At 41.8% G+C, this 26,333-nt stretch overlaps 1 protein-coding gene across 1 annotated transcript in view; it reads right to left on the bottom strand.

Annotated features, from left to right (window-relative positions):
* vipr1b (vasoactive intestinal peptide receptor 1b) overlaps positions 1–26,333 on the bottom strand; it is a 316,767-nt gene that overhangs the window by 81,710 nt on the left and 208,724 nt on the right. The window contains exon 6 of the mRNA XM_064941134.1: positions 22,714–22,846. Within this exon, the coding sequence (XP_064797206.1) occupies positions 22,714–22,846 (133 nt within the window). The remainder of the gene's footprint in view (positions 1–22,713; positions 22,847–26,333) is intronic.

Here is a 26,333-nt window from a genome sequence, read left to right as displayed (position 1 = left end):
ACCCGACCTTGGGAAATGTTAGGAGTGGATTTGATAGGTCCATTTCCTAGAAGCTCCAATCAGAATGTGTACATGCTTGTTTTTGTTGATTATTATTCAAAGTGGGTGGAACTCTTTTCCCTGCGTCAGGCCACAGCAAGGACCGTCTCTAACATCCTTATGAAAGAGATCCTGACTCGCTGGGGAGTGCCTGATTACATCCTGTCTGATCGAGGTTCCCAATTTGTCTCTGATCTCTTTGAGGAGACCTGCCAAAGATGGAACCCGAGACAGAAGTTGACCACGGCCTATTACCCACAGACCAATCTCACTGAGAGAGTAAATCGAACCTTGAAGACAATGATTGCTTCCTATGTAGGGACCCAGCACAAACACTGGGACAAGCACCTTCATGAGTTTCGATTTGCCCTGAATTCTGCTGTGCAAGAGTCCACTGGAGTCACACCTGCAGAGCTGCACCTAATTCGTCCCCTCCGAGGACCCTTGGATATGGTGCTACAGCCCCAGCAGCTTACTCCAGATGCTGCTTGCTATGACCAGGTAGTCCATCTCCATGACTTGAGAGCTCTTGTCTCAAAGAACATGATCCAGGCTCGACTCAAGCAGAAGAGAAATATGATAAGAACAGACGAGACATGCAGTTCCAGCTTTGTGATCGGGTGTGGCTTCGCTCTCATCCTTACTTCGCTCTCATCCTTACCTTAGCTGAACAATTCTTCTCGGCCAAGCTCACTCCTAAATGGCAAGGACCATATAGGATTGTGGAGCAGATGGGCCCTTTGAACTACCGAGTGGTGAAAGAGGACACGGGTGATGATATGCGCGTTGTCCATATCTCACGCCTTAAGGCCTGTTACCCCTCGGCTGAGGAATTGGAGGCGATTGAGCGCCGCAAGGTCCTGGATATCTTTGAAGAGGAAAGTGAGGAGACTTTTCTCGGATTCCCAGACCCAGAAGTCTCACACCTTAAGGCCTGTGACCCCTCAGCTGAGGAGCTAGAGGAAAGTGATGAGGAGACCTTTCTAGGTTTCCCCGACCAAGATGTACCTTCCAGTGCAATGGTCGGCTTTTTCCAGGGGAGGGGGAAAAAGGGGGTGTATGACGGCCCTGAATTTTTCTGAACCTTCTCAGTGCAGCTCCTTCCAATAGGTTTCTTTCCCTTTAATTCCCAATTAAATAGCCAGCATCAGCTGCGCAAAAAAGGGGGGTTGTGATTGAGACGTGAATGAGGATGTGTTCAACCCTCAGTTCCCGACGCTTCTCTATTCCGTTGTTTTGTTTTGTTGCCGTTAAACGTGTGTTTTGTAGCTTAATTGAGTTTACCCAGGATCGGATCCACTCTTTGCTTCCGTGGACTACACCTCTCTGTTCTTCGTGTCCTTTCTCCGCTGGAGATCTATTGGCGGATTGGATTGTCTGACTGACCGACTGAATACCACCTTTTTGTATACGGTATTTCATTTGTTTTGATGTCATGTATACGGTGATGATTTATGTAGTTAGTTGTAGTTGAGGACTTAGTAAGAGTTGATACGCTTTAAAGTTCTCTGGTAAAATAATTATTATATGGATTGTATGATTAATACTGGGTTTACGCTACACTGAATGAACGGACAAACATTGCGTGACAGAAGTCACTTGAGTCCCTGAACTCCTTTACCGGGCTGGACTCTTTTTAGGCCCGAGGTACAGGACATTTCTGGAGGAACCAGAACTCATTGTTATATTATTATATGTGTGTGTAATCATTGATGTTGCTAATACAACCCACGCAAAAGAATATAGTTGTTTTGGAAGTTCTTTCCAATGTTTTAAGGGTTTATGAAAAGTTTATTTCCATCCTGACTTTTACATAAGTCCTTTGTATTGGTGTAGACTTGACAGACCAGATGGGACTCCCTCCCAAACTAAAAGGAGAAACCAATGTTTTCTCTGGTAGGCACAACCTACCTGGCACCCCTATAAATAATAACCTCAAGTCAAAACCGTTACACAGCCCACCTGACAACACAGAGAGATCAATGGTATCAGCCCACCTGACAACACAGAGAGATAAATGGTATCAGTCCACCTGACAACACAGAGAGATATACAGTATCAGCCAAACTGACAACACAATGAGATAAATGGTATCAGTCCACCTGACAACACAAAGAGATAAATGGTATCAGTCCACCAGACAACACAGAGAGATACACAGAATCAGCCCACCTGACAACACAGAGAGATAAATGGTATCAGCCCACCTGACAACAAAAAGAGAAAAATGGTATCAGTCCACCTGACAACACAGAGAGATATACAGAATCAGCCCACCTGACAACACAGAGAGATAAATGGTATCAGCCCACCTGACAACACAAACGGATATAAAGTATCAGTCCACCTGACAGAGATATATATAGTATCAGTCCACAAATTAACAGAGATATACAGTATCAGTCCACCTGACAGAGATATACAGTATCAGTCCACCTGACAGAGATATACAGTATCAGTCCACCTGACAGAGATATACAGTATCAGTCCACATATTAACACGGAGATATACAGTATCAGTCCACCTGACAGAGATATACAGTATCAGTCCACCTGACAGAGATATACAGTATCAGTCCACCTGACAGAGATATACAGTATCAGTCCACCTGACAGAGATATACAGTATCAGTCCACCTGACAGAGATATACAGTATCAGTCCACATATTAACACAGAGATATACAGTATCAGTCCACCTGACAGAGATATACAGTGTCAGTCCACCTGACAGAGATATACAGTATCAGTCCACCTGACAGAGATATACAGTATCAGTCCAAATGACAGAGATATACAGTATCAGTCCACCTGACAGAGATATACAGTATCAGTCCACCTGACAGAGATATACAGTATCAGTCCACCAGACAGAGATATACAGTATCAGGCCAACTGACAGAGATATAAAGTATCAGTCCACCTGACAGAGATATACAGTATCAGTCCACATATTAACAAAGAGATATAAAGTATCAGTCCACCTGACAGAGATATACAGTATCAGTCCACCTGACAGAGATATACAGTATCAGTCCACCTGACAGAGATATACAGTATCAGTCCACCTGACCGAGATATACAGTATCAGTCCACATATTAACACAGAGATATACAGTATCAGTCCACATATTAACACAGAGATATACAGTATCAGTCCACCTGACAGAGATATACAGTATCAGTCCAAATGACAGAGATATCAAGTATCAGTCCACCTGACAGAGATATACAGTATCAGTCCAAATGACAGAGATATCAAGTATCAGTCCACCAGACAGAGATATACAGTATCAGGCCAACTGACAGAGATATAAAGTATCAGTCCACCTGACAGAGATATACAGTATAAGTCCACATATTAACACAGAGATATACAGTATCAGTCCACCTGACAGAGATATACAGTATCAGTCCACCTGACAGAGATATACAGTATCAGTCCACCTGACAGAGATATAAATATCAGTCCACATATTAACACAGAGATATACAGTATCAGTCCACCTGACAGAGATATACAGTGTCAGTCCACCTGACAGAGATATACAGTATCAGTCCACCTGACAGAGATATACAGTATAAGTCCACATATTAACACAGAGATATACAGTATCAGTCCACCTGACAGAGATATACAGTATCAGTCCACATATTAACACAGAGATATACAGTATCAGTCCACCTGACAGAGATATACAGTATCAGTCCACCTGACAGAGATATACAGTATCAGTCCACATATTAACACAGAGATATACAGTATCAGTCCACCTGACAGAGATATACAGTGTCAGTCCACCTGACAGAGATATACAGTATCAGTCCACCTGACAGAGATATACAGTGTCAGTCCACCTGACAGAGATATACATTATCAGTCCACCTGACAGAGATATACAGTATCAGTCCACCTGACAGAGATATAAATATCAGTCCACCTGACAGAGATATACAGTATCAGTCCACCTGACAGAGATATAAATATCAGTCCACCTGACAGAGATATACAGTATCAGTCCACCTGACAGAGATATACAGTATCAGTCCAAATGACAGAGATATACAGTATCAGTCCACCTGACAGAGATATACAGTATCATTCCACCTGACAGAGATATACAGTATCAGTCCACATATTAACACGGAGATATACAGTATCAGTCCAAATGACAGAGATATACAGTATCAGTCCACATATTAACAAAGAGATATACAGTATCAGTCCACCTGACAGAGATATACAGTATCAGTCCACCTGACAGAGATATACAGTATCATTCCACCTGACAGAGATATACAGTATCAGTCCACATATTAACACGGAGATATACAGTATCAGTCCAAATGACAGAGATATACAGTATCAGTCCACATATTAACACGGAGATATACAGTATCAGTCCACCTGACAGAGATATACAGTATCAGTCCACCTGACAGAGATATAAATATCAGTCCACCTGACAGAGATATACAGTATCAGTCCACCTGACAGAGATATAAATATCAGTCCACCTGACAGAGATATACAGTGTCAGTCCACCTGACAGAGATATACAGTATCAGTCCACCTGACAGAGATATACAGTGTCAGTCCACCTGACAGAGATATACATTATCAGTCCACCTGACAGAGATATACAGTATCAGTCCACCTGACAGAGATATAAATATCAGTCCACCTGACAGAGATATACAGTATCAGTCCACCTGACAGAGATATAAATATCAGTCCACCTGACAGAGATATACAGTATCAGTCCACCTGACAGAGATATACAGTATCAGTCCAAATGACAGAGATATACAGTATCAGTCCACCTGACAGAGATATACAGTATCATTCCACCTGACAGAGATATACAGTATCAGTCCACATATTAACACGGAGATATACAGTATCAGTCCAAATGACAGAGATATACAGTATCAGTCCACATATTAACAAAGAGATATACAGTATCAGTCCACCTGACAGAGATATACAGTATCAGTCCACATATTAACACAGAGATATACAGTATCAGTCCACCTGACAGAGATATACAGTATCAGTCCACCTGACAGAGATATACAGTATCAGTCCACCTGACAGAGATATACAGTATCAGTCCACCTGACAGAGATATACAGTATCAGTCCACCTGACAGAGATATACAGTGTCAGTCCACCTGACAGAGATATACAGTATCAGTCCACCTGACAGAGATATACAGTATCAGTCCACCTGACAGAGATATACAGTATCAGTCCACCTGACAGAGATATAAATATCAGTCCACCTGACAGAGATATACAGTATCAGTCCACCTGACAGAGATATACAGTATCAGTCCACCTGACAGAGATATAAATATCAGTCCACCTGACAGAGATATAAATATCAGTCCACCTGACAGAGATATACAGTATCAGTCCACCTGACAGAGATATACAGTATCAGTCCAAATGACAGAGATATACAGTATCAGTCCACCTGACAGAGATATACAGTATCAGTCCACCTGACAGAGATATACAGTATCAGTCCACCAGACAGAGATATACAGTATCAGGCCAACTGACAGAGATATAAAGTATCAGTCCACCTGACAGAGATATACAGTATCAGTCCACATATTAACAAAGAGATATAAAGTATCAGTCCACCTGACAGAGATATACAGTATCAGTCCACCTGACAGAGATATACAGTATCAGTCCACCTGACAGAGATATACAGTATCAGTCCACCTGACCGAGATATACAGTATCAGTCCACATATTAACACAGAGATATACAGTATCAGTCCACATATTAACACAGAGATATACAGTATCAGTCCACCTGACAGAGATATACAGTATCAGTCCAAATGACAGAGATATCAAGTATCAGTCCACCTGACAGAGATATACAGTATCAGTCCAAATGACAGAGATATCAAGTATCAGTCCACCAGACAGAGATATACAGTATCAGGCCAACTGACAGAGATATAAAGTATCAGTCCACCTGACAGAGATATACAGTATAAGTCCACATATTAACACAGAGATATACAGTATCAGTCCACCTGACAGAGATATACAGTATCAGTCCACCTGACAGAGATATACAGTATCAGTCCACCTGACAGAGATATAAATATCAGTCCACATATTAACACAGAGATATACAGTATCAGTCCACCTGACAGAGATATACAGTGTCAGTCCACCTGACAGAGATATACAGTATCAGTCCACCTGACAGAGATATACAGTATAAGTCCACATATTAACACAGAGATATACAGTATCAGTCCACCTGACAGAGATATACAGTATCAGTCCACATATTAACACAGAGATATACAGTATCAGTCCACCTGACAGAGATATACAGTATCAGTCCACCTGACAGAGATATACAGTATCAGTCCACATATTAACACAGAGATATACAGTATCAGTCCACCTGACAGAGATATACAGTGTCAGTCCACCTGACAGAGATATACAGTATCAGTCCACCTGACAGAGATATACAGTGTCAGTCCACCTGACAGAGATATACATTATCAGTCCACCTGACAGAGATATACAGTATCAGTCCACCTGACAGAGATATAAATATCAGTCCACCTGACAGAGATATACAGTATCAGTCCACCTGACAGAGATATAAATATCAGTCCACCTGACAGAGATATACAGTATCAGTCCACCTGACAGAGATATACAGTATCAGTCCAAATGACAGAGATATACAGTATCAGTCCACCTGACAGAGATATACAGTATCATTCCACCTGACAGAGATATACAGTATCAGTCCACATATTAACACGGAGATATACAGTATCAGTCCAAATGACAGAGATATACAGTATCAGTCCACATATTAACAAAGAGATATACAGTATCAGTCCACCTGACAGAGATATACAGTATCAGTCCACCTGACAGAGATATACAGTATCATTCCACCTGACAGAGATATACAGTATCAGTCCACATATTAACACGGAGATATACAGTATCAGTCCAAATGACAGAGATATACAGTATCAGTCCACATATTAACACGGAGATATACAGTATCAGTCCACCTGACAGAGATATACAGTATCAGTCCACCTGACAGAGATATAAATATCAGTCCACCTGACAGAGATATACAGTATCAGTCCACCTGACAGAGATATAAATATCAGTCCACCTGACAGAGATATACAGTATCAGTCCACCTGACAGAGATATACAGTATCAGTCCAAATGACAGAGATATACAGTATCAGTCCACCTGACAGAGATATAAAGTATCAGTCCACCTGACAGAGATATACAGTATCAGTCCACATATTAACAAAGAGATATAAAGTATCAGTCCACCTGACAGAGATATACAGTATCAGTCCACCTGACAGAGATATACAGTATCAGTCCACCTGACAGAGATATACAGTATCAGTCCACCTGACCGAGATATACAGTATCAGTCCACATATTAACACAGAGATATACAGTATCAGTCCACATATTAACACAGAGATATACAGTATCAGTCCACCTGACAGAGATATACAGTATCAGTCCAAATGACAGAGATATCAAGTATCAGTCCACCTGACAGAGATATACAGTATCAGTCCAAATGACAGAGATATCAAGTATCAGTCCACCAGACAGAGATATACAGTATCAGGCCAACTGACAGAGATATAAAGTATCAGTCCACCTGACAGAGATATACAGTATAAGTCCACATATTAACACAGAGATATACAGTATCAGTCCACCTGACAGAGATATACAGTATCAGTCCACCTGACAGAGATATACAGTATCAGTCCACCTGACAGAGATATAAATATCAGTCCACATATTAACACAGAGATATACAGTATCAGTCCACCTGACAGAGATATACAGTGTCAGTCCACCTGACAGAGATATACAGTATCAGTCCACCTGACAGAGATATACAGTATAAGTCCACATATTAACACAGAGATATACAGTATCAGTCCACCTGACAGAGATATACAGTATCAGTCCACATATTAACACAGAGATATACAGTATCAGTCCACCTGACAGAGATATACAGTATCAGTCCACCTGACAGAGATATACAGTATCAGTCCACATATTAACACAGAGATATACAGTATCAGTCCACCTGACAGAGATATACAGTGTCAGTCCACCTGACAGAGATATACAGTATCAGTCCACCTGACAGAGATATACAGTGTCAGTCCACCTGACAGAGATATACATTATCAGTCCACCTGACAGAGATATATAGTATCAGTCCACCTGACAGAGATATAAATATCAGTCCACCTGACAGAGATATACAGTATCAGTCCACCTGACAGAGATATAAATATCAGTCCACCTGACAGAGATATACAGTATCAGTCCACCTGACAGAGATATACAGTATCAGTCCAAATGACAGAGATATACAGTATCAGTCCACCTGACAGAGATATACAGTATCATTCCACCTGACAGAGATATACAGTATCAGTCCACATATTAACACGGAGATATACAGTATCAGTCCAAATGACAGAGATATACAGTATCAGTCCACATATTAACAAAGAGATATACAGTATCAGTCCACCTGACAGAGATATACAGTATCAGTCCACCTGACAGAGATATACAGTATCATTCCACCTGACAGAGATATACAGTATCAGTCCACATATTAACACGGAGATATACAGTATCAGTCCAAATGACAGAGATATACAGTATCAGTCCACATATTAACACGGAGATATACAGTATCAGTCCACCTGACAGAGATATACAGTATCAGTCCACCTGACAGAGATATAAATATCAGTCCACCTGACAGAGATATACAGTATCAGTCCACCTGACAGAGATATAAATATCAGTCCACCTGACAGAGATATACAGTATCAGTCCACCTGACAGAGATATACAGTATCAGTCCAAATGACAGAGATATACAGTATCAGTCCACCTGACAGAGATATACAGTATCATTCCACCTGACAGAGATATACAGTATCAGTCCACATATTAACACGGAGATATACAGTATCAGTCCAAATGACAGAGATATACAGTATCAGTCCACCTGACAGAGATATACAGTATCATTCCACCTGACAGAGATATACAGTATCAGTCCACATATTAACACGGAGATATACAGTATCAGTCCAAATGACAGAGATATACAGTATCAGTCCACCTGACAGAGATATACAGTATCAGTCCAAATGACAGAGATATACAGTATCAGTCCACCTGACAGAGATATACAGTATCAGTCCACATATTAACACGGAGATATACAGTATCAGTCCACCTGACAGAGATATACAGTATCAGTCCACCTGACAGAGATATACAGTATCAGTCCAAATGACAGAGATATACAGTATCAGTCCACCTGACAGAGATATACAGTATCAGTCCACCTGACAGAGATATACAGTATCAGTCCACCTGACAGAGATATACAGTATCAGTCCAAATGACAGAGATATCAAGTATCAGTCCACCAGACAGAGATATACAGTATCAGGCCAACTGACAGAGATATAAAGTATCAGTCCACCTGACAGAGATATACAGTATAAGTCCACATATTAACACAGAGATATACAGTATCAGTCCACCTGACAGAGATATACAGTATCAGTCCACCTGACAGAGATATACAGTATCAGTCCACCTGACAGAGATATAAATATCAGTCCACATATTAACACAGAGATATACAGTATCAGTCCACCTGACAGAGATATACAGTGTCAGTCCACCTGACAGAGATATACAGTATCAGTCCACCTGACAGAGATATACAGTATAAGTCCACATATTAACACAGAGATATACAGTATCAGTCCACCTGACAGAGATATACAGTATCAGTCCACATATTAACACAGAGATATACAGTATCAGTCCACCTGACAGAGATATACAGTATCAGTCCACCTGACAGAGATATACAGTATCAGTCCACATATTAACACAGAGATATACAGTATCAGTCCACCTGACAGAGATATACAGTGTCAGTCCACCTGACAGAGATATACAGTATCAGTCCACCTGACAGAGATATACAGTGTCAGTCCACCTGACAGAGATATACAGTATCAGTCCACCTGACAGAGATATACAGTATCAGTCCACCTGACAGAGATATAAATATCAGTCCACCTGACAGAGATATACAGTATCAGTCCACCTGACAGAGATATAAATATCAGTCCACCTGACAGAGATATACAGTATCAGTCCACCTGACAGAGATATACAGTATCAGTCCAAATGACAGAGATATACAGTATCAGTCCACCTGACAGAGATATACAGTATCATTCCACCTGACAGAGATATACAGTATCAGTCCACATATTAACACGGAGATATACAGTATCAGTCCAAATGACAGAGATATACAGTATCAGTCCACATATTAACAAAGAGATATACAGTATCAGTCCACCTGACAGAGATATACAGTATCAGTCCACCTGACAGAGATATACAGTATCATTCCACCTGACAGAGATATACAGTATCAGTCCACATATTAACACGGAGATATACAGTATCAGTCCACCTGACAGAGATATAAATATCAGTCCACCTGACAGAGATATACAGTATCAGTCCACCTGACAGAGATATAAATATCAGTCCACCTGACAGAGATATACAGTATCAGTCCACCTGACAGAGATATACAGTATCAGTCCAAATGACAGAGATATACAGTATCAGTCCACCTGACAGAGATATACAGTATCATTCCACCTGACAGAGATATACAGTATCAGTCCACATATTAACACGGAGATATACAGTATCAGTCCAAATGACAGAGATATACAGTATCAGTCCACCTGACAGAGATATACAGTATCATTCCACCTGACAGAGATATACAGTATCAGTCCACATATTAACACGGAGATATACAGTATCAGTCCAAATGACAGAGATATACAGTATCAGTCCACCTGACAGAGATATACAGTATCAGTCCAAATGACAGAGATATACAGTATCAGTCCACCTGACAGAGATATACAGTATCAGTCCACATATTAACACGGAGATATACAGTATCAGTCCACCTGACAGAGATATACAGTATCAGTCCACCTGACAGAGATATACAGTATCAGTCCAAATGACAGAGATATACAGTATCAGTCCACCTGACAGAGATATACAGTATCAGTCCACCTGACAGAGATATACAGTATCAGTCCACCTGACAGAGATATACAGTATCAGTCCACCTGACAGAGATATACAGTATCAGTCCACATATTAACACAGAGATATACAGTATCAGTCCACCTGACAGAGATATACAGTGTCAGTCCACCTGACAGAGATATACAGTATCAGTCCACCTGACAGAGATATACAGTATCAGTCCAAATGACAGAGATATACAGTATCAGTCCACCTGACAGAGATATACAGTATCAGTCCACCTGACAGAGATATACAGTATCAGTCCACCAGACAGAGATATACAGTATCAGGCCAACTGACAGAGATATAAAGTATCAGTCCACCTGACAGAGATATACAGTATAAGTCCACATATTAACACAGAGATATACAGTATCAGTCCACCTGACAGAGATATACAGTATCAGTCCACCTGACAGAGATATACAGTATCAGTCCACCAGACAGAGATATACAGTATCAGTCCACCTGACAGAGATATACAGTATCAGTCCACCTGACAGAGATATACAGTATCAGTCCACCTGACAGAGATATACAGTATCAGTCCACCTGACAGAGATATACAGTATCAGTCCACCTGACAGAGATATACAGTATCAGTCCACCTGACAGAGATATACAGTATCAGTCCACCTGACAGAGATATACAGTATCAGTCCACCAGACAGAGATATACAGTATCAGGCCAACTGACAGAGATATAAAGTATCAGTCCACCTGACAGAGATATACAGTATAAGTCCACATATTAACACAGAGATATACAGTATCAGTCCACCTGACAGAGATATACAGTATCAGTCCACCTGACAGAGATATACAGTATCAGTCCACCTGACAGAGATATACAGTATCAGTCCACCTGACAGAGATATACAGTATCAGTCCACCTGACAGAGATATACAGTATCAGTCCACCTGACAGAGATATACAGTATCAGTCCACCAGACAGAGATATACAGTATCAGGCCAACTGACAGAGATATAAAGTATCAGTCCACCTGACAGAGATATACAGTATAAGTCTACATATTAACACAGAGATATACAGTATCAGTCCACCTGACAGAGATATACAGTATCAGTCCACCTGACAGAGATATACAGTATCAGTCCACCTGACAGAGATATACAGTATCAGTCCACCAGACAGAGATATACAGTATCAGGCCAACTGACAGAGATATAAAGTATCAGTCCACCTGACAGAGATATACAGTATAAGTCCACATATTAACACAGAGATATACAGTATCAGTCCACCTGACAGAGATATACAGTATCAGCCCACCTGACAACAAAAAGAGAAAAATGGTATCAGTCCACCTGACAACACAGAGAGATATACAGAATCAGCCCACCTGACAACACAGAGATAAATGGTATCAGCCCACCTGACAACACAAACGGATATAAAGTATCAGTCCACCTGACAGAGATATATATAGTATCAGTCCACAAATTAACAGAGATATACAGTATCAGTCCACCTGACAGAGATATACAGTATCAGTCCACATATTAACACAGAGATATACAGTATCAGTCCACATATTAACACAGAGATATACAGTATCAGTCCACCTGACAGAGATATACAGTATCAGTCCAAATGACAGAGATATCAAGTATCAGTCCACCTGACAGAGATATACAGTATCAGTCCAAATGACAGAGATATCAAGTATCAGTCCACCTGACAGAGATATACAGTATCAGTCCACCTGACAGAGATATACAGTATCAGTCCACCTGACAGAGATATACAGTATCAGTCCAAATGACAGAGATATACAGTATCAGTCCACCAGACAGAGATATACAGTATCAGGCCAACTGACAGAGATATAAAGTATCAGTCCACCTGACAGAGATATACAGTATAAGTCCACATATTAACACAGAGATATACAGTATCAGTCCACCTGACAGAGATATACAGTATAAGTCCACATATTAACACAGAGATATACAGTATCAGTCCACCTGACAGAGATATCAAGTATCAGTCCACCTGACAGAGATATACAGTATCAGTCCAAATGACAGAGATATCAAGTATCAGTCCACCTGACAGAGATATACAGTATCAGTCCACCTGACAGAGATATACAGTATCAGTCCACCTGACAGAGATATAAATATCAGTCCACCTGACAGAGATATACAGTATCAGTCCACATATTAACACAGAGATACACAGTATCAGTCCACCAGACAGAGATATACAGTATCAGTCCACCTGACAGAGATATACAGTATCAGTCCACCTGACAGAGATATAAATATCAGTCCACATATTAACACAGAGATACACAGTATCAGTCCACCAGACAGAGATATACAGTATCAGGCCAACTGACAGAGATATAAAGTATCAGTCCACCTGACAGAGATATACAGTATAAGTCCACATATTAACACAGAGATATACAGTATCAGTCCACCTGACAGAGATATACAGTATAAGTCCACATATTAACACAGAGATATACAGTATCAGTCCACCTGACAGAGATATCAAGTATCAGTCCACCTGACAGAGATATACAGTATCAGTCCAAATGACAGAGATATCAAGTATCAGTCCACCTGACAGAGATATACAGTATCAGTCCACCTGACAGAGATATACAGTATCAGTCCACCTGACAGAGATATAAATATCAGTCCACATGTTAACACAGAGATATACAGTATCAGTCCACCTGACAGAGATATACAGTGTCAGTCCACCTGACAGAGATATACAGTATCAGTCCACCTGACAGAGATATACAGTATAAGTCCACATATTAACACAGAGATATACAGTATCAGTCCACCTGACAGAGATATACAGTATCAGTCCACATATTAACACAGAGATATACAGTATCAGTCCACCTGACAGAGATATACAGTATCAGTCCACCTGACAGAGATATACAGTATCAGTCCACCTGACAGAGATATACAGTATCAGTCCACCTGACAGAGATATACAGTATCAGTCCACCTGACAGAGATATACAGTGTCAGTCCACCTGACAGAGATATACAGTATCAGTCCACCTGACAGAGATATACAGTATCAGTCCACCTGACAGAGATATACAGTATCAGTCCACCTGACAGAGATATAAATATCAGTCCACCTGACAGAGATATACAGTATCAGTCCACCTGACAGAGATATACAGTATCAGTCCACCTGACAGAGATATAAATATCAGTCCACCTGACAGAGATATAAATATCAGTCCACCTGACAGAGATATACAGTATCAGTCCACCTGACAGAGATATACAGTATCAGTCCAAATGACAGAGATATACAGTATCAGTCCACCTGACAGAGATATACAGTATCATTCCACCTGACAGAGATATACAGTATCAGTCCACATATTAACACGGAGATATACAGTATCAGTCCACCTGACAGAGATATACAGTATCAGGCCAAATGACAGAGATATACAGTATCAGTCCACCTGACAGAGATATACAGTATCAGTCCACCTGACAGAGATATACAGTATCAGTCCACATATTAACACAGAGATATACAGTATCAGTCCACCTGACAGAGATATACAGTGTCAGTCCACCTGACAGAGATATACAGTATCAGTCCACATATTAACACAGAGATATACAGTATCAGTCCACCTGACAGAGATATACAGTATAAGTCCACATATTAACACAGAGATATACAGTATCAGTCCACCTGACAGAGATATACAGTATCAGTCCACCTGACAGAGATATACAGTATCAGTCCACCTGACAGAGATATAAATATCAGTCCACCTGACAGAGATATACAGTATCAGTCCACCTGACAGAGATATACAGTATCAGTCCAAATGACAGAGATATACAGTATCAGTCCACCTGACAGAGATATACAGTATCAGTCCACCTGACAGAGATATACAGTATCAGTCCACCTGACAGAGATATACAGTATCAGTCCAAATGACAGAGATATACAGTATCAGTCCACCTGACAGAGATATACAGTATCATTCCACCTGACAGAGATATACAGTATCAGTCCACATATTAACACGGAGATATACAGTATCAGTCCAAATGACAGAGATATACAGTATCAGTCCACATATTAACAAAGAGATATACAGTATCAGTCCACCTGACAGAGATATACAGTATCAGTCCACCTGACAGAGATATACAGTATCATTCCACCTGACAGAGATATACAGTATCAGTCCACATATTAACACGGAGATATACAGTATCAGTCCAAATGACAGAGATATACAGTATCAGTCCACATATTAACACGGAGATATACAGTATCAGTCCACCTGACAGAGATATACAGTATCAGTCCACCTGACAGAGATATAAATATCAGTCCACCTGACAGAGATATACAGTATCAGTCCACCTGACAGAGATATAAATATCAGTCCACCTGACAGAGATATACAGTATCAGTCCACCTGACAGAGATATACAGTATCAGTCCAAATGACAGAGATATACAGTATCAGTCCACCTGACAGAGATATACAGTATCATTCCACCTGACAGAGATATACAGTATCAGTCCACATATTAACACGGAGATATACAGTATCAGTCCAAATGACAGAGATATACAGTATCAGTCCACCTGACAGAGATATACAGTATCATTCCACCTGACAGAGATATACAGTATCAGTCCACATATTAACACGGAGATATACAGTATCAGTCCAAATGACAGAGATATACAGTATCAGTCCACCTGACAGAGATATACAGTATCAGTCCAAATGACAGAGATATACAGTATCAGTCCACCTGACAGAGATATACAGTATCAGTCCACATATTAACACGGAGATATACAGTATCAGTCCACCTGACAGAGATATACAGTATCAGTCCACCTGACAGAGATATACAGTATCAGTCCAAATGACAGAGATATACAGTATCAGTCCACCTGACAGAGATATACAGTATCAGTCCACCTGACAGAGATATACAGTATCAGTCCACCTGACAGAGATATACAGTATCAGTCCAAATGACAGAGATATCAAGTATCAGTCCACCAGACAGAGATATACAGTATCAGGCCAACTGACAGAGATATAAAGTATCAGTCCACCTGACAGAGATATACAGTATAAGTCCACATATTAACACAGAGATATACAGTATCAGTCCACCTGACAGAGATATACAGTATCAGTCCACCTGACAGAGATATACAGTATCAGTCCACCTGACAGAGATATAAATATCAGTCCACATGTTAACACAGAGATATACAGTATCAGTCCACCTGACAGAGATATACAGTGTCAGTCCACCTGACAGAGATATACAGTATCAGTCCACCTGACAGAGATATACAGTATAAGTCCACATATTAACACAGAGATATACAGTATCAGTCCACCTGACAGAGATATACAGTATCAGTCCACATATTAACACAGAGATATACAGTATCAGTCCACCTGACAGAGATATACAGTATCAGTCCACCTGACAGAGATATACAGTATCAGTCCACATATTAACACAGAGATATACAGTATCAGTCCACCTGACAGAGATATACAGTGTCAGTCCACCTGACAGAGATATACAGTATCAGTCCACCTGACAGAGATATACAGTGTCAGTCCACCTGACAGAGATATACAGTATCAGTCCACCTGACAGAGATATACAGTATCAGTCCACCTGACAGAGATATAAATATCAGTCCACCTGACAGAGATATACAGTATCAGTCCACCTGACAGAGATATAAATATCAGTCCACCTGACAGAGATATACAGTATCAGTCCACCTGACAGAGATATACAGTATCAGTCCAAATGACAGAGATATACAGTATCAGTCCACCTGACAGAGATATACAGTATCATTCCACCTGACAGAGATATACAGTATCAGTCCACATATTAACACGGAGATATACAGTATCAGTCCAAATGACAGAGATATACAGTATCAGTCCACATATTAACAAAGAGATATACAGTATCAGTCCACCTGACAGAGATATACAGTATCAGTCCACCTGACAGAGATATACAGTATCATTCCACCTGACAGAGATATACAGTATCAGTCCACATATTAACACGGAGATATACAGTATCAGTCCACCTGACAGAGATATACAGTATCAGTCCACCTGACAGAGATATAAATATCAGTCCACCTGACAGAGATATACAGTATCAGTCCACCTGACAGAGATATAAATATCAGTCCACCTGACAGAGATATACAGTATCAGTCCACCTGACAGAGATATACAGTATCAGTCCAAATGACAGAGATATACAGTATCAGTCCACCTGACAGAGATATACAGTATCATTCCACCTGACAGAGATATACAGTATCAGTCCACATATTAACACGGAGATATACAGTATCAGTCCAAATGACAGAGATATACAGTATCAGTCCACCTGACAGAGATATACAGTATCATTCCACCTGACAGAGATATACAGTATCAGTCCACCTGACAGAGATATACAGTATCAGTCCAAATGACAGAGATATACAGTATCAGTCCACCTGACAGAGATATACAGTATCAGTCCACATATTAACACGGAGATATACAGTATCAGTCCACCTGACAGAGATATACAGTATCAGTCCACCTGACAGAGATATACAGTATCAGTCCAAATGACAGAGATATACAGTATCAGTCCACCTGACAGAGATATACAGTATCAGTCCACCTGACAGAGATATACAGTATCAGTCCACCTGACAGAGATATACAGTATCAGTCCACCTGACAGAGATATACAGTATCAGTCCACATATTAACACAGAGATATACAGTATCAGTCCACCTGACAGAGATATACAGTGTCAGTCCACCTGACAGAGATATACAGTATCAGTCCACCTGACAGAGATATACAGTATCAGTCCAAATGACAGAGATATACAGTATCAGTCCACCTGACAGAGATATACAGTATCAGTCCACCTGACAGAGATATACAGTATCAGTCCACCAGACAGAGATATACAGTATCAGGCCAACTGACAGAGATATAAAGTATCAGTCCACCTGACAGAGATATACAGTATCAGTCCACCTGACAGAGATATACAGTATCAGTCCACCAGACAGAGATATACAGTATCAGGCCAACTGACAGAGATATAAAGTATCAGTCCACCTGACAGAGATATACAGTATAAGTCCACATATTAACACAGAGATATACAGTATCAGTCCACCTGACAGAGATATACAGTATCAGGCCAACTGACAGAGATATAAAGTATCAGTCCACCTGACAGAGATATACAGTATAAGTCCACATATTAACACAGAGATATACAGTATCAGTCCACCTGACAGAGATATACAGTATCAGTCCACCTGACAGAGATATACAGTATCAGTCCACCAGACAGAGATATACAGTATCAGGCCAACTGACAGAGATATAAAGTATCAGTCCACCTGACAGAGATATACAGTATAAGTCCACATATTAACACAGAGATATACAGTATCAGTCCACCTGACAGAGATATACAGTATAAGTCCACATATTAACACAGAGATATACAGTATCAGTCCACCTGACAGAGATATACAGTATCAGCCCACCTGACAACAAAAAGAGAAAAATGGTATCAGTCCACCTGACAACACAGAGAGATATACAGAATCAGCCCACCTGACAACACAGAGAGATAAATGGTATCAGCCCACCTGACAACACAAACGGATATAAAGTATCAGTCCACCTGACAGAGATATATATAGTATCAGTCCACAAATTAACAGAGATATACAGTATCAGTCCACCTGACAGAGATATACAGTATCAGTCCACATATTAACACAGAGATATACAGTATCAGTCCACATATTAACACAGAGATATACAGTATCAGTCCACCTGACAGAGATATACAGTATCAGTCCAAATGACAGAGATATCAAGTATCAGTCCACCTGACAGAGATATACAGTATCAGTCCAAATGACAGAGATATCAAGTATCAGTCCACCTGACAGAGATATACAGTATCAGTCCACCTGACAGAGATATACAGTATCAGTCCACCTGACAGAGATATACAGTATCAGTCCAAATGACAGAGATATACAGTATCAGTCCACCAGACAGAGATATACAGTATCAGGCCAACTGACAGAGATATAAAGTATCAGTCCACCTGACAGAGATATACAGTATAAGTCCACATATTAACACAGAGATATACAGTATCAGTCCACCTGACAGAGATATACAGTATAAGTCCACATATTAACACAGAGATATACAGTATCAGTCCACCTGACAGAGATATCAAGTATCAGTCCACCTGACAGAGATATACAGTATCAGTCCAAATGACAGAGATATCAAGTATCAGTCCACCTGACAGAGATATACAGTATCAGTCCACCTGACAGAGATATACAGTATCAGTCCACCTGACAGAGATATACAGTATCAGTCCACCTGACAGAGATATAAATATCAGTCCACATATTAACACAGAGATACACAGTGTCAGTCCACCTGACAGAGATATACAGTATCAGTCCACCTGACAGAGATATACAGTATAAGTCCACATATTAACACAGAGATATACAGTATCAGTCCACCTGACAGAGATATACAGTATCAGTCCACATATTAACACAGAGATATACAGTATCAGTCCACCTGACAGAGATATACAGTATCAGTCCACCTGACAGAGATATACAGTATCAGTCCACCTGACAGAGATATACAGTATCAGTCCACCTGACAGAGATATACAGTATCAGTCCACCTGACAGAGATATACAGTATCAGTCCACCTGACAGAGATATACAGTATCAGTCCACCTGACAGAGATATACAGTATCAGTCCACCTGACAGAGATATAAATATCAGTCCACCTGACAGAGATATAAATATCAGTCCACCTGACAGAGATATACAGTATCAGTCCACCTGACAGAGATATACAGTATCAGTCCAAATGACAGAGATATACAGTATCAGTCCACCTGACAGAGATATACAGTATCATTCCACCTGACAGAGATATACAGTATCAGTCCACATATTAACACGGAGATATACAGTATCAGTCCACCTGACAGAGATATACAGTATCAGGCCAAATGACAGAGATATACAGTATCAGTCCACCTGACAGAGATATACAGTATCAGTCCACCTGACAGAGATATACAGTATCAGTCCACATATTAACACAGAGATATACAGTATCAGTCCACCTGACAGAGATATACAGTATAAGTCCACATATTAACACAGAGATATACAGTATCAGTCCACCTGACAGAGATATACAGTATCAGTCCACCTGACAGAGATATACAGTATCAGTCCACCTGACAGAGATATAAATATCAGTCCACCTGACAGAGATATACAGTATCAGTCCACCTGACAGAGATATACAGTATCAGTCCAAATGACAGAGATATACAGTATCAGTCCACCTGACAGAGATATACAGTATCAGTCCACCTGACAGAGATATACAGTATCAGTCCACCTGACAGAGATATACAGTATCAGTCCACCTGACAGAGATATACAGTATCAGTCCAAATGACAGAGATATACAGTATCAGTCCACCTGACAGAGATATACAGTATCAGTCCACCTGACAGAGATATACAGTATCAGTCCACCTGACAGAGATATACAGTATCAGTCCAAATGACAGAGATATACAGTATCAGTCCACCTGACAGAGATATACAGTATCAGTCCACCTGACAGAGATATACAGTATCAGTCCACCTGACAGAGATATACAGTATCAGTCCACATATTAACACAGAGATATACAGTATCAGTCCACCTGACAGAGATATACAGTATCAGTCCACCTGACAGAGATATAAATATCAGTCCACCTGACAGAGATATACAGTATCAGTCCACCTGACAGAGATATAAATATCAGTCCACCTGACAGAGATATACAGTATCAGTCCACCTGACAGAGATATACAGTATCAGTCCACCTGACAGAGATATACAGTATCAGTCCACCTGACAGAGATATACAGTATCAGTCCACCTGACAGAGATATACAGTATCAGTCCACCTGACAGAGATATACAGTATCAGTCCACCTGACAGAGATATACAGTATCAGTCCACCTGACAACACACATAGAGATAAAGATTCTGATGCTCAAAAAGCTCTACAGATGCACCACCGAGAGCATCCTGACCAGTTGCATCACCGCCTGGTATGGCAACTGCTCGGCATCTGACTGTAAGGCGCTGCAGAGGGTGGTGAGTACATCACTGGGTCCAAGCTTCCTGCCATCCAGGACCTATATACTCGGCAGTGTCCGAGGAAGGCCCCAAAAATTGAGAGAGCGTCCAGTCAGCCAAGTCAAAGAATGTTTTCTCTGCAACCGCACGGCAAGCGGTACCGGAGCGCCAAGTCTAGGACCAAAAGGCTCCTCAACAGCTTTTACCCCTAAACCATAAGACTGCTGAACAACTAATCAACTGACCATTGGACTATTTACATTGACCCCCCTCCTCCATTTGTTTTGTACACTGCTGCTACTCTCTGTTTATTAACTATGCAGTCACTACCTACATGTACAAATGACCTCGACGAACCTGAACCCCGCACATTGACTCTGTACCGTAACACCCTGTATATAGTCTCCACATTGACTCTGTACTGGTACCCCCTGTATATAGTCTCCACATTGACTCTGTACTGGTACCCCCTGTATATAGCCTCCACATTGACTCTGTACTGGTACCCCCTGTATATAGCCTCCACATTGACTCTGTACTGGTACCCCCTGTATATAGCCTCCACATTGACTCTGTACCGGTACCCCCTGTATATAGCCTCCACATTGACTCTGTACTGGTACCCCCTGTATATAGCCTCCACATTGACTCTGTACCAGTACCCCCTATATATAGCCTCCACATTGACTCTGTACCAGTACCCCCTGTATATAGCCTCCACATTGAATCAGTACTGGTACCCCCTGTATATAGTCTCCACATTGAATCGGTACAGGTAACCCCTGTATATAGCCTATGTATTGTTATTTTATTGTGTTACTCTTTATAATGTTTTACTTTAGTTTATTTGGTAAATATTTTCTTAACTCTTTCTTGAACCGCACTGTTGGTTAATTGCTTGTAAGTAAGCATTTCACAGTAAGGTCTACACTTCGGCACATGTGAAAAATAAAGTTTGATTTGATTTGAGAAGTGTTTGAAATACAGACATGTTCAACAAGATGGATTATAATGTTGGAACGTGGAGGTTTTTCTCTATTTAAACACTGTCTCCTGAGGTTTGGTACAATTAACACACACACACTCACACACACATATACTTACACACACCCACAGACACGGGCTGTGTACTTACGGATCCTGGGGAGCAGTTGTCAACCTCTCCGACCTGGTAAAGAACCACATCCTTCGTAAACACAGCGATGGCCTTCAAGATGAATGACACAAACAGGTGCATGTGGATGTAGTTCCTAGTGCAGTGGAGTTTCCTAGGGGAGACACACACGACATGTTACATCCAGTGTGACCAAAGAACTTCCACTGTCTATGGAATTGAGAAATGGAGAAAGAATGACCACTAATTGATGAATGAATGAAATACTAATGAAACCTTTTGGTTCTCTGACACTGTGGAGGGATACGGAGGGAGAACAAAGCATTTTCTCAATCCTCAATAACCACCATGACAATGGAAAGGATTTCTAAAGAGCTTATCGAAACACAGTGAGATACTGAAGCATGTGGATTTATAAATGAGCTTTCAGCCAACACCTTCAACAGAAGCCTTAATATCTCACAGTCTGAAGGTCTGTGGTGTGTAATGACTGAAGCATAGATGACCCAAAGCAGAGTGATGCTTAGTAGTGATGAATGAGGTTGCATCCCAAATGGCACCCTATTCTCTATAGGTCCTGGTCAAAAGTAGTGCACTACATAGGGAATAGGGCCCTTGTCTAAAGTATTGCTCTATATTGGGAATTGGGCCCTGGTCAAGAGTAGTGCACTATATAGGGAGGCATTTGGGATGTGGCTTGGTGTTCCTTTCCGCTAACACCCTGAATCAGCCAATTGGAAGCCTGGGATGATTAGGTGGCCATGGTATGAGGGCCAGCTTGGGAGTTTATCCAGGACACCAGGGTTAACACCCCTATTCCATGTGATCTTTAGTGAACACAGCGAGTCCTGACACCCGTTTAACGTCCCATCTGAAAGGCGGCACCCTACACAGAATAACATCCCCAATCTTTTTTTTTTGACCCGAAGAAATAGTACCTCCTACTGGCCCTCCAACACCACTTCCAGCAGCATCTAGTACCAGATATACAGTATCAGTCCAGCTGACAGAGATATACAGTATCAAATAGTACCTCCTACTGGCCCTCCAACACCACTTCCAGCAGCACCCTGTCTCTATGCACACTCACAGGGCCCTACACACTACAAACCCTGTCTCTATGCACACTCACAGGGCCCTACACACTACCTACCCTGTCTCTATGCACACTCGCAGGGCCCTACACACTACACACCCTGTCTCTATGCACACTCACAGGGCCCTACACACTACACACCCTGTCTCTATGCACACTCACAGGGCCCTACACACTACACACCCTGTCTCTATGCACACTCACAGGGCCCTACACACTACACACCCTGTCTCTATGCACACTCACAGGGCCCTACACACTACACACCCTGTCTCTATGCACACTCACAGGGCCCTACACACTACCTACCCTGTCTCCATGCACACTCGCAGGGCCCTACACACTACACACCCTGTCTCTATGCACACTCACAGGGCCCTACACACTACAAACCCTGTCTCTATGCACACTCACAGGGCCCTACACACTACACACCCTGTCTCTATGCACACTCACAGGGCCCTACACACTACACACCCTGTCTCTATGCACACTCACAGGGCCCTACACACTACAAACCCTGTCTCTATGCACACTCACAGGGCCCTACACACTACACACCCTGTCTCTATGCACACTCACAGGGCCCTACACACTACACACCCTGTCTCTATGCATACTCACAGGGCCCTACACACTACACACCCTGTCTCTATGCACACTCACAGGGCCCTACACACTACACACCCTGTCTCTATGCACACTCACAGGGCCCTGCACACTACACACCCTGTCTCTATGCACACTCACAGGGCCCTACACACTACACACCCTGTCTCTATGCATACTCACAGGGCCCTACACACTACACACCCTGTCTCTATGCACACTCACAGGGCCCTACACACTACACACCCTGTCTCTATGCACACTCACAGGGCCCTACACACTACACACCCTGTCTCTATGCACACTCACAGGGCCCTACACACTACACACCCTGTCTCTATGCACACTCACAGGGCCCTACACACTACACACCCTGTCTCTATGCACACTCACAGGGCCCTACACACTACACACCCTGTCTCTATGCACACTCACAGGGCCCTACACACTACACACCCTGTCTCTATGCACACTCACAGGGCCCTACACACTACACACCCTGTCTCTATGCACACTCACAGGGCCCTACACACTACATATCCTGTCTCTGCACAGTGGTCTCCTCCCTGCAGTTCTCATCCCTGATTTTAGTCCTCACCATATTTACAATGTGCAGGGATACTGGAGTGATGGATGTAGATATGTAAAGGTAAAGGTGTTTAGACATCAGGATATATGATAGACAGAGTAGCAGCAGTGCAGTATATATGATGAATGTATGTGAGTGGGTTTGTGTAGAGTCAATATGAATGTATGTGAGTGGGTTTGTGTAGAGTCAATATGAATGTATGTGAGTGGGTTTGTGTAGAGTCAATATGAATGTATGTGCCTGTTAAGTGAGTGAGCAAATGATGGAGTGAATGTTTGTGTGTGTGTTGGAGAATCTGTGTGTGTAGGGCCCTATGAGTGTGTGTTGGAGAATCTGTGTGTGTAGGGCCCTATGAGTGTGTGTTGAAGTGTCAGGGTGTGTACTGTGCAGGGCTGTGTCAGTGAACGTAGAGACCGTGTGTGTAGTGTATAGGGCCCTGCGAGTGTGTTGGAGTGTCACTGTGTGTACAGACAGTGTAGAAATAAGAATAAAATTCAGAGGTCCTTCAGATAGTCTGTGTAGCCATATAGTTATGTATTTATCAGTCTTATGGCTTGGGGATAGAAGCTGTTCAGGAGCCTGTTTGTGGCAGTCTTGATGCACCAGTACCGCTTGCTGTGTAGAACCAGAGAAAACAGTCTACGGCTTGGGGTGGCTGGAGTCTTTATCCATTTTCCAGGCACTGGATGTCCGTTTGGTGATGTACTGAGCTGTCCGCACCACTCTCTGTAGTGGCATGCTATCAAGGGCGGTGCTGTTGTCATACCAAGCAGTGATATAGCCAGTCAAGATGCTCTCAACAGTGTAGCTGTATAACTTTCAGGATTTGAGGGCCCATGTCAAATCTTTTCATCCTCCCCAGGAGGAAGAGACGATGTCATGCCTTCTTCACGACTGTGCTTCTGTGAATGGACCATGTTAAGTCCTTAGTGATTTGGACACCAACGAACTTGAAGCTCTCGACCTTCTACACTGCAGCCCAATTTATGTGGATGGGGGCGTGCTCGGCCCTCCATTTCCTGTAGTCCAGAATCACTTCCCTTGTCTTGCTGACGTTGAGGGAGAGGTTGCTGTCCTGGCACCACACTGCCAGGTCTCTGGCCTCATCGTCATCGGTGATCAGGCCTACCACCATCATGTCGTTAGCAAACTGAATGATGGTGTTGGAGTCGAGCTTATACCCCTGATGGGGCCCATGTTGAGGGTTAGCATTGCGGAGTTGATGTTGCCTACCCTCACCACCTGGGGTCGGTCTGTCAGGAAGTCCAGGATCCAGTTGCAGAGGGAGGTGTTTAGTCCCAGGGTCCTTAGCTAAGTGACGAGCTTGGAGGGGACAATGGTGTTGAA

The sequence above is a fragment of the Oncorhynchus masou genome, chromosome 28 (assembly GCF_036934945.1).
Source record: "Oncorhynchus masou masou isolate Uvic2021 chromosome 28, UVic_Omas_1.1, whole genome shotgun sequence".
NCBI lineage: Eukaryota > Metazoa > Chordata > Actinopteri > Salmoniformes > Salmonidae > Oncorhynchus > Oncorhynchus masou.
Note: the sequence above shows the minus strand (reverse complement) of the source record. Positions and strands in the feature narration are given on the sequence as shown.